The sequence below is a fragment of the Thunnus albacares genome, chromosome 14, assembly GCF_914725855.1.
Source record: "Thunnus albacares chromosome 14, fThuAlb1.1, whole genome shotgun sequence".
NCBI lineage: Eukaryota > Metazoa > Chordata > Actinopteri > Scombriformes > Scombridae > Thunnus > Thunnus albacares.
The window spans coordinates 15659129-15670596 of NC_058119.1; the positions used below are offsets into that span (position 1 = coordinate 15659129).

Genomic DNA, 11468 nt, shown 5'->3' on the forward strand with positions numbered 1-11468 from the left:
GACACTGTCAGAGGCAGTAACTAAAAGAAACCCTCAGCTGGGGTCAATTTCACGTATCTCCCTTTAGTAGAGGATTCCAAAACAGCCATTCAGAGATCTACGCAGAGTAGCTGACATCATCACAACTTCCCAGCAATGTAGGACATTCAAATGACCCTGTTAATATTTGGAGAGTGAAAGAGAGACAACAGAGTGAGGGGGGGTTGGAGGCTGGGAGAGAGTGGGAGTGAAAGAGAGTGAGGAGACAGAAACACTGATGGGAGGGGACTGGAGTCTTTGGGGGTGGTGGCTATGCCTACACTGAAAGCCAATTCTTCTCAGCACTAAAGTTAATGATCCAGGGCCACAGCTAGCCAGTCCAAAGCTTCCATCTAGATGAGTTAGCATTTACTGCTGACCTTCATCCACCTAATGCATGCGGTCACTGCTTATGGGTTAGTATATTGCACACGTGTTTTAAATACATAATGAAATAAGCTAATCAGGCCAATTTTCATACATCTTTGCATACTCATAGAAAACAATTAATATGATAAATAGGATTCCACATTATCAGGTCACGAAATTAGCACCAGCCACCAGTCAAATGCTAGTAAAATATGCAAATGGCTGGTAGATTTGCTTCACTCACCAGCCAAAAAAACATTAGTGATCTATTGAGTGGCTGGTAAAATTTGAACATTCACTGGCCATTTGGCTGGTGGATTATTATTATTAATTATGAGTCCAGCTTTTCCAAAAAAAATATTTCTTATATACTTGAGAAAGGATGTCAGAAAATGAAAGGTCCAGTTTGAACTTCCATCAATTTCAGAAAAAAAGTCTTCTAATTATTATAACATTTTAATTTGCACCATACTGCCCAGCCCTACTGCAGACCAGAACTATCCTGATTAAGGGGGAAAAGATTGCCCGCAGTTGTCTACCTAAAGTGACAGGTGAGGTGAGGAGCCCTGACTCCTTACTCCCTGTTTCTACTCAGCCAAACAACGTGAGAGTTCATTAAATATTCATAGATACAACAGCGAGTAAAATTAAACAGCTCAATACCAACCTGATAAGCCTGTTTCAAAGCACAATACCTAACAAGAATGCATTAGGTGGCCTTACAGAACCGGAGAAGTGAACGGTACCAATTTGAATTTAATATGACAATGTGTGACAAAAATGGGTAACACTTGTCTTACGCCTATCAGAGTGGATGACAGAAGCATCTGCTGAAGTGCACTTTCCTCCTACCTGAGACAGAACAAAGAGATCGCCCAGGGGAAGGAGAGAGGGGACGGGCTGCTACTGCTGCTGTGGTGGTTCACTATTATAGTGATAAATTTCAAAATGCATCACAGCATCAGTTAAGTCGAAGCTTGTGCGGAGCCCTCTCCCTAGGTCAGGGACTGATGTGACAGCTCAAAATTGCAAACTGACAATTACAGCCAGTGCAAAGAAATGTGGCCGTTTACGCAGCAGCCTGCACTGTAGATATTCTCAAAGCAGAGCAGCTATAAGGCTAGGTCATTGAGGCTATATCTCGGGGATTAAGTTAATCCGCTATATAAAAATATAGCTTTTCACCAGACTACTGGCTCAGTGTTACAATAGTAAGCTTAAATTCAATGGCCTGCGGCAAGGCTACAGGCCTTAAGTTGAAGAGAAAGCCCAACTATGCAGGTGTTCATTCTCATGAGTATATTTCACTGTTCAGCACCTGGTTTAAGGTCTTTGAATCCATAAAATTAGGTATTGTAGTGACCTGGGTAGAACAAAAACCTACACAGTCTTGGAGGTCAGCAGAATGCACTTAAGACCCTCTGTTACAGACAAAATAACGCACATAGGGGTGTGTGTCTCTCAGAGATGAAAGGCTGTAACATCAAACCCTCAGACAGAAGACACTGTAATAAGAGCACATCTAAAAAGGAAGAGAGTGACTGCAGCTGGCAGCGTTTTCTTGACCTGCTGTGCTGAAAAAGGGTTGAGAGGTTGCGAAAGAGAAACAGGAAAAAACAAAGAGATATACTGTAACAATTGTTCTGGGTTATTGTAGGGAAAAGGGCTTCTTTGTCTTTGTTTTTGTCCTGTATAAAGTTTAGATACAGTGCCTGTAGGAAGGTGTGGGCTATTCTGTGAAAAATATACTAAAGACAGCAGCTATAAACCCTACATAAGATGCTGATTTGGCCCTTTACTGTGTAATTTGGATCCCTTCTCCGATTAAAGCCTAAGGGCCCCTGAAGTAGATGCCATTGATTGCAGGCCTGAGGGAACAGGCTTTTCAAGCCTCTCCAGTTGTTTAGACAGGGGACGCTGAGATGACTTGAGGTTTAAAAATCAACACTGTAGCCGCAACCAATTACAGGAAGGAATGCTGTGTTGTCGTGTGTGCGGCACTCCCACTGATCATTCTGATAACGTACATGTGCACTGTAGTAAAAGAGTGGTGCACATAAACAGAGCAGTTGGCAGATAACTTTTATCTTAATGCAAAAGAAAATTAAAAAGAAGAGCGCTCATATGTTGACGTCAAGCCTAACAGCATATCAATCCATGTGTCCCTCCTTGCAACCCCACTCTCACTTTGTGAAGGTCAATTCCACAGCGCAAGTCTCTCAAGATCATTGTCCAAATGCAATTTGTCGCATATTGAGTTAAGAGTGATCAAAACTGTCTGCCACTGCAGTTTCCTGTGTCCAAGAATAGACAAATCTCGAGGGATTGTACTGTAATGGAATCACTCCAAAACATCAGGACAACTAGCAAATGGGAGCCCGTCCTGCCACAGAGATTTGACATCAACACGACTAAAACCACCAGCGACAACGTCAGAGATGATTCATTATCTTACTTGATGTTAAAGAACCAATTAGATATCCTGACTGACGGTCCCATATTTTTTTTTTCTTTTCTTAGACAGCTGGTTCAAACTTCTGTGACAAGATGTTTTCATTACATACATTCAGCTTATTTATGTTGATAATTTAGTTATTGTTCAGAATATAAAAATGTCAACAAAAAAATACAAATTAACACCTGAAATTGCACTTAAAATTAAAACAGCTAAGATTCAAAAGACCCAAATGTAGTCAATTTAATATGGTACAAAATAAAGGAAATACTCATATTTTATAAGTTGTAACCACAAAATGTTTTGAAATAACTTGACATAATTATTCACTTGTAAGAATTATTAATTTTTTGTCAATCTACCCCTCAAGTAACCGTTCCAGCACTATTTAAACTACAGTAAAGAGGCTGAACCTGTTGTGGTCGTTTGTACAGACGCCTGCTGTTGATTTGAATCATTCACCGTAAAAGTTGCACATTGTGGCTACCAGTGCAGTGTAATAACCCTTCAGACTGTTTAATGTCAAACAGAGAACCTATAAACCAGTGCAGATTACACTGTCATTATGGTCCCAAGTACACCTGATTACAACCTCCTGCTAATAAAAGAGTGAATACATAAGTACAGTCAGTATAAATTAAAACAAGAATATTAAAATTAATTATGCTAATTATCTCAGTAGGTAAGACTTTGTTAAAGTGAGACACAGTCACACACATGAATAAACTCCATCATTTGAGGGTGTGTTGGATTGACAAGTGAAGCCCAATTATATAGTTGTAACAATTAAGGTAATAAGCAGTATAATCCAAAGATACAATAGTACAATATCTGAGAGTAAATGAATAATGTGCCTAAACAAAACACACCTCTATCTATAGTTTATAAATAGCAGAGCAAGTTCTGACTATTTCCCAGCCTTGGAGGGGCATGAATGTAGTCAGAGCAAATAAGCAGGGGTGTCAGATAGGCTTGATATAATGCACTAAGATTGACTGCCACAGATACACAACATCTGATCTAACGCCTGCGGGAGAACTGGGACAACTGGGAAAGCGGACCGTGTGAGGCAGGGTGACAGCAGCAGAAGATAATAGGGGCCATATCCTTGACCATGCCTGAGGGGTCTTACCTTTGGGCTGCTGGGCCTTCTGTCTACACACACACGCACTTTCAATTACAGATATCGCTGTGGTAAGCGAATGACTCAACTGGGTCTTGTTGAGGGAGTCACCTCTGAATCTGATTACAGCAAGTTTGTAAGACACTGCAGCAGCATCTTCCTCGGTGTGCATCTCGCTTCTCCCTGCCACACTTTCGAGAGTTGACACAGTTCCAACATAGCAGTCCTTCAAAAAGGCAAGGCAGCAGAAAACTCCCTAATGGCTTTATGCATTATTCCTCTTCATCTCTCTTTCACTCTCTCTCTCTCTCTCTCTTTCTCTATTACTGCATTAGGGGGATGAGGGGGCGAGGGAGAAAAGGTCAGGGGGTAAGAAACAGCAGAACGCAGAGGGAATCAGAGCGCGCAGAAGACTCATTCAGCTGCAACGTGTAGAAAAAAAACCAGAAAAAACATGCAGTTATTACAACACACAGAAGCTGCAGCGAGTTGTGACTCTTCGTTCAGGACAAGCTCCTCTCTCTGTCTGCACTGCAGTACTCAGCCTATCACTTCATAAACTGTGCTCTTGCAATACTCTGCCATTCCTGGTCTACATGGTGAGACAGTTCCTACTTATCTGGGAGATAAGGGAAGTGGAAGTCAAAATTAAGCTGAATGGAGAGGATTTATCCTTTTTTTTTCCAATTCATCTTGACGGCTGGGTGAAGTCATTCAGAGTAACAACAGACCACAGGAAAATGTAAAAGCTTAACAGCCAAGACCTATTTTTAGTTTTCTTCAAATATTACAGATAATAGACACAGATTTGAATTACCTAAAAGAGCTATATAAATAACTGACTGAAAACTGAAGCACTAAATAGAATTGTGAAAACAGGTGTGTGTTGTATGGATTGTATGTATTTTAATGTATGCAAAAAAATTTTTTATCAACTCTTATCTCATGAGGCAAGCCAAGAGTTAGTGATTAAAAATGTGGCAGATGCTAACTGGATTCCTAAAAAAAAAAAAAAGAAGAATGATGTCATTGTGTTTAATTTTTGTGTTTAATCTGCCATATGCAAAAGAGAAGCAGGAGAGCGGGTGATAGCGCAAAGTATGATAGCGCTTTTCTGGGAAATGTTGGGATTCAAGAACATTAACCACACTTTTACCAGAGTCTAAATGTGGCTTCACTGCAATAGTTTCAGTCTCCCCAAAAAGTCCCCAAAAAGTCCCTAGGCCAGGGGTTTTACTCACGCAGCAGCATCAACATCAGAACTTTTAGTGATATAGCAGAAGAACATCCATTCAAACATAACAGTCATACAGCAGTAAATTATAAAGAACAATTTAACAACTGTGTTGTTATCTTGTCACATGCAAAATATTTAGTCTAAAAAAAGCCATTGATTTCAGTTATCTGTTGAATTTACCTAAACTTCCTGGCTCTTCATATGCGGTGGAACAGGGACTGTTGATTTCTGACTTAGTTCCTGGGACTATTTAGTCAAAACAGGGCCATGAGTTTCCTAGAAAGCTGATTCCCAGACCACCCTGGGTACATTTCTGAACCATGTCCTCCCTGTTCCCCATGGCTAGACTAGTGTTTCCTCAGACAATGCTGTTACAATGTCCTCACTGTGTGAAAGGGGGAGGGTCTTTCTGGAACTGTACCACTTAAATGTGTAATTCAGCTTTTCACCTCACAGATACAATACTGAGTAATGCAGGTCACTCAGTATTCTAAGGTAGGTAAGCCGATACCTGCTCAGGTGACTCTGGTGAGCTTCCTCTCTGAAACCAGGCTAATGTGATGCTGTACTGTGGCATTAGTGAGCTGCACAGTCTGAGAGTATGCATTGAAGAAAATGATTTGGCTTCCTTAAAAAAAAATCATCAATTGTGGATAACAGGCTTGGCTAAGCTTTCAGCCGTTAATGAGTTCTTCCTTTTTACCTCATCAAATATTTCCTGCTCTGCCCTGTGATGACTGATTCAGTACTCAATGGTATGAAGACCTTGCATAGATAAACAGCTTCCTTGGTTGGCACTACTGTATTTACACTCTTTTCAGCCAATATAATCATCCTGACAACTCTTCTTCTTCAGATAAAAGTCAAAACATTGCCCTTGAATGTCCTTGGCTACCAATGATGTGACGGTCTGCTTACGTAACCACCACGTACTCTCTCACAGAGTAAACACAAAGCCTGTGGTGGCCGCAGAGAAAGCCTACTCGGGTTTCTGTTGACACAGACAACAAAATCAGGCTTCGCAGTGCATCACCTCATTTTCCCACCGTCATAACACTGTCATATAGTCTAGCAACAGGGAAATTGTTGTGGTGCAACAGCAAAAAAAAAAAAAGCTACAAATATGTGCAGCCAAAGAATGTAAAAGCAAAATCATGCAGGTCAGGCACACAAAAGTTTATCTACTTGAAAATCTCCACAGCAAGCAACTCTTGTCATGGGAGAGGAATGAGGAAGTGATATAGGATTTGTGCCTTTGACATTAAAAATTCAAAATCATGCAGAAACTATTCCCTGAATGATGTTAATCAAACACAAAAATGTTGTTAGAAACTAAACTAAAATATGTGCTACATAATAAACCAGCAAAGAATTCTAGCTTGTATGTTGCATCAACAAGAGTCTGCAGAACAAAAACTAGTTTAAATAGACATGGAGAGACGGTAAATCAGGGAGGTATATGAGTTATACTGTGCTATGGTTCAATAAAGGGTGTGCATCTCTTATCAGGGTGCTGCCACAGCACAGGCACACACACACAATGTGCTCTCTACAACGTGCAGCTAAAGAGTCCCTGCAGCTCATTGTGTTCAGAAAACAGTGACCCCCTATTTACCATCCCAGCCAGCAATTACGACACCATTCCCACTACCCCCGAGCCCCTGGCCTGTACAAGCAGGGTCACGGGCTGTGGTTGTAATTTCTAAGACAATACCTCACATCAGACACGGCTATATAGAGGCCATTTTGTGTTTATCAGGCGAACACCAGAAGCTGTATCTCATTCAAGAACACCAAAACACACACACACATATATATTCTCCAGTGACAGAATTGGGGTAAAAGGTGGCAATTACCGAGGTCTAATGAGGCCTATAAAGAAATAGATCTTGATTGAAAACATGTAAGGGTGACAATTTATATTGGTGTCCCCACAGGCGGGCTTGATGATAACAAATGGCCGTGTGGGAGTAGCAGACTGAGGTCACGCACCAGACAGGAGTCATCCAAATACAACCCTATCTCTAGTGCTAAGATGATTAATTCAGTGACCAAGCCGTTTAACTGGAAGCACAGGTCTGAGCAAAGAAGGGCAACATTACCACCACACTTACACACAGAATTACATTAGATTTCCTACTAGTCATTAAACATCATTGTAAACAAGGTGTAACTGTGCTGTAGAGATTGTGACTTTACTTAGGCTACTTGTTAACCACAGACATGTGACCTAAAGTTAACCTGAGATGGTAAAGAAAAACACTGCATTCCACATCATTAATATCCAGATTATGAAGGTCATTTTCATAATTAACTGCACCACCTGGCAACTAGTAGTGAAGCACCACTAGTGCTAAAATGATCAGTAGATTAACTAATTAGCCAGCCAACAGAAAAAATTAGCTATTTGGATAACAGGTGTCCAAATGACCATTGAAATTGTTTTTTCTTATCATAATCGTTCCTCCTGTTCATACTGGCCATTAGAAGATTCCTTCATTCCTTACAATGTAGGTGATGGGGGCCAAAATTCACAAGCCTCCTTCTGTGCAAAAATGTATTTAAAAGTTTATCTGACGCTAATATGAAGCTTCAGCCGTCCAAGTGAATCAAATCAAATAGATATCTTTCTACGTTACAGTCTTTTTAGTGCCAAAGTCCATCTTTTTGTTACTATACTTCCACCACAGCTCAACAGGGAAACACAAAGGGGGGATTTGATGCTAAAAAGACTGTAAATGTGGCAGATATCCACTTGATATGACTAACTCAGACTGCTGCAGCATCATATAAGCTTCGGATAAACTTTTAAATGCATTTTGGCACAAGATGACTGTGTGGACACACAGTGGATTTTGGCCCCCATCACTTACATTGAAAGCACATTTTTGAAGGGGATCTTTTAACAGCCAGTATGAACAGGAGGAATGATTACAGCGAGGAAAATCTCGGTGAGTGTTCATATGGGCACCTGATGGTTGTATTAAGACAGACCTAACCTATGTGAACCTGTCCTTTAAGGCTGTTGGTTTAACAAAACAGACAATATGATGACGTCAGCCCAAGGTTATGGGAAATTTTGAAGGGTAACCCAAGAAGTATTTAAATAATGCTGAAAAAAAAGATCTTATTTTTCTGCAATGAGCACACACACACAGACCACTGTCCAACTACTGTCACATATGCTGAGAAATAGAGCCTTGCATTGCAGCAAAAGCAATAGACCTCTGATGATGATGATGATGATGACATGGCAGGGGTCCAGAGCTGAGGTTAGCGTAGTGCCAGCCAGACTTGGCAAGTACCCTCTGCTTGTTGTGTGTGTGTGTGTGTGTGTGTGTGTGTGCAGAATGTACGTGTAAACACTAACAAAGCCTTTTACTTAATGGAGTGAACTGATAGTGTGAATTCATATTAAGGCTGCAACTAACGACTATTTTCATTATTGATTAATCTGTCAATTATTTTCTCGATTAATTGATTAGTTGTTTGGTCTATAAAATGTTAGAAAGTGGGGAAAAAAGTCGATCATTGTCTCCCAGAGCCCAAGGTGACTTCCTCCAATGTCTACTTTTTGTCCACAACAATCAACAACCCAAAGATACTCAGCTTACTGTCATAGAAGACAAAAGAAAGAGCAGAAAATAAGCTGGAATCAAATAATTTGGACTTTTTTTCCTTTAATGACTCAAAACGATTAACTGATTATCAAAACAGTAGCCGATTAATTAATCAGTTGGCAAATAATCAATTAAGGATTCATATACAGTTAAGTAATGGACAACATATGGTAAATATTAATTATCCCGGCATGGAATAGATAGATGACGCATTTTGACGATTTTGACTAGCTTCCAAGGAAGACAGCCGTGTTTGCCGGGAATATCTCAGAAAGTAAATAAATGACGTGACTTATAACCGTAAGTAGAGATCACACACACAGCTGTCAAACCTAATAAACTTCACAACAGAAGCCTAGGGCTGCCGTGGGAATAATGTAATGGCAAAGAGTAGCCGCCGCTTTAACTTGCCACGTCAATTTAAATGTTCAGGTAAACACGGCGGTGACACTGCAGGGTCTGTGCGGCGATATATATACATGTCGACATATTAATATTTAGCTATGGGACAACGTTGAAACTTATAGTTAAGTGAATAAAACATTAACTCACCGGCATCATTTTAGCTTCGTACCGCATTTAGCTAGCCAACACAGCATGAATCCCCGCTGGCAGTTTCGACGAAAGCAGTGGGACTGGCGAGCACTTTAATCCCAGAGCCTAAACCCGCAATGGGCAAGGCGACTTTCTCCTGCTTAGGGGTCCCGTCCTGCATTAAAAGAAAAAAACACAGCACATCGTTGTTTCATGAATTCAACCAACATTAAAAAAAACAAAAACAAAACATGATTGTTGTGATCCCGTATCGGGAACCTGTTGCAACAAATAACAAGGCCTTCACGACAAAAGTTTCCGTTGTAGTTGTGAGAGCATCGCTTACAACTTTGTAACGGCTCATTGCAAGCGCGAGGAACTACTACAAAAAAACTCAAGATTAACGAGAAAAACACAAATAAAGAAATCTATAAAATTATGAGGGAATTATTCGATGTTTTCTGTGTTTTACCTACCCGAGGACGCGTAGGTAATCAGCCCGAAACCCCGTTGACTGACAGCGTTGCTCGCTAGCTCGCAGCCTATCCCAGAGTGACGTAGAGGGAGGAAATTCATTCCACTTTGGAATTCAAGCTCCGCCTCGCGCCGGAGCACAAAACAAACACCCCCATCATCGTCCCAACCTGCCCGGTGTGTGAATCATGAAACCATACCGTTTTCAACCACATCCAGCAAATAAAAACTGTTATAACAAGCTTAATCCAGACTGACATCATTCAGTTAGTCGACAAGACATTCCGGGACAAATTCAATTTACATGAAAGGTATCAACCTGAGTAGTGTGAAAAGTAAGAGAAAAGTAAGATGTCTCACTCTGCTCGTATTTGACAGTAAACTACTGTTGGAGTGGAGTGGATGGGGTAGGGAAGCAGTTTTGTCATTTGTTAGTAAGGCTGCAACTAATGATTATTTTCATTATCGATCAATCTGACGATTATTTTCTCGAATAAGCAATTAATTAGTCTTTAAAATGTCCGAAGATTGTGAAAAATCTTGGTCATTGTGTTTCCCAAAGCCTAAGGTGAGGTCCTCAAATGTCAAATGTCAAAGATATTAAATTTACTATCAAAGAAGACTTGAGAAAACAGAAAATATTCATATTTGGAGAGCTGGAATCAGAGAATTTGGATATTTTTTTCTTAAAAAATGACTCAAAAGGATTAATCAATTATCAAAATAGTTGGTGATTCATTTTCTGTTAATCGACTAATCGTTGCAGCTCTATTTGTTTGCTAGTTGCAAGATTAGCTGACTAATCGATTAGTTGATTGATAGCTTGACCAACAGCTCGACAATTTATCAGCAACTATTTTGATAAGTGAATGATCATTTTAGTCATAAAAGCAAATGCCAGAAATTTGCTTGTTCTCAAACTTGAGGATTTGAGGTTGTGCTGTGTCATACATTATAGTAAACTGAATATATATATATAACAAGACATTTGAAGACGTCACATTGGTCTCTAAGAAATTATAACAGCCACTTTTTACTATTTTGATATTTTATAGGCGAAATGATTACACAATTGAAAATAATCTGTAGATTAATCAATTAATCAATAATGGAAGTAATCGTTATTTGCCACCCTGTTAGCTTGACAAGATTCAGACTACAGATTTATTCATGACTTGTTAAAAAATTAAAGATCCCCTCCAGACATGTTTGAAAACATAAATTTACTCTGCTTTGAATAATAATTCATGTCTGATATGTTTTTTCCACAAAAAAACTCAAAATGACATCTACTCCTCCTTACGTCATTAAAAAAAAAGAATCTATGAATATGCAAATATTGTTAATTTCAAAAGTTTAACTGCAGGGCACCAGATGTCTCCTACTTCACTGTCCAATTCCATTTTCAGTGTATGCGCACTGTTTCAAGTTTCCACACCACACTTGTGCAAATAGCATACTGGACCACGATTGGCTCCAAATTAGTTGTGATGTCACAAATCCGACTTGTTGGTACTCTTTAATCTGATATTAAAATGAGAACAGAGAGACTTTCCCCCTTCAGCAGATGAATGTGAAAACAGCCTTCAGGTATCAAATCCTGAACATACATCGTTCTGCACAGTGAAGATCAAACAT

At 39.8% G+C, this 11468-nt stretch overlaps 1 protein-coding gene across 3 annotated transcripts in view; it reads right to left on the minus strand.

Moving 5' to 3' along the window:
• The window catches only part of tp53bp2a (tumor protein p53 binding protein, 2a), a 33913-nt gene extending 23980 nt beyond the window's left edge, over positions 1-9933 (minus strand). For all 3 annotated transcript variants that reach the window (XM_044372622.1, XM_044372623.1, XM_044372621.1), the window contains exons 1-2: positions 9833-9933; positions 9375-9531 (exon numbers count right to left, since the gene is read on the minus strand). In XM_044372622.1, coding sequence (XP_044228557.1) covers positions 9375-9401 — 27 coding nt within the window. In that variant the 5' untranslated portion in view covers positions 9402-9531; positions 9833-9933. The remainder of the gene's footprint in view (positions 1-9374; positions 9532-9832) is intronic.
• Between the last annotated feature and the right edge of the window lie 1535 nt (positions 9934-11468).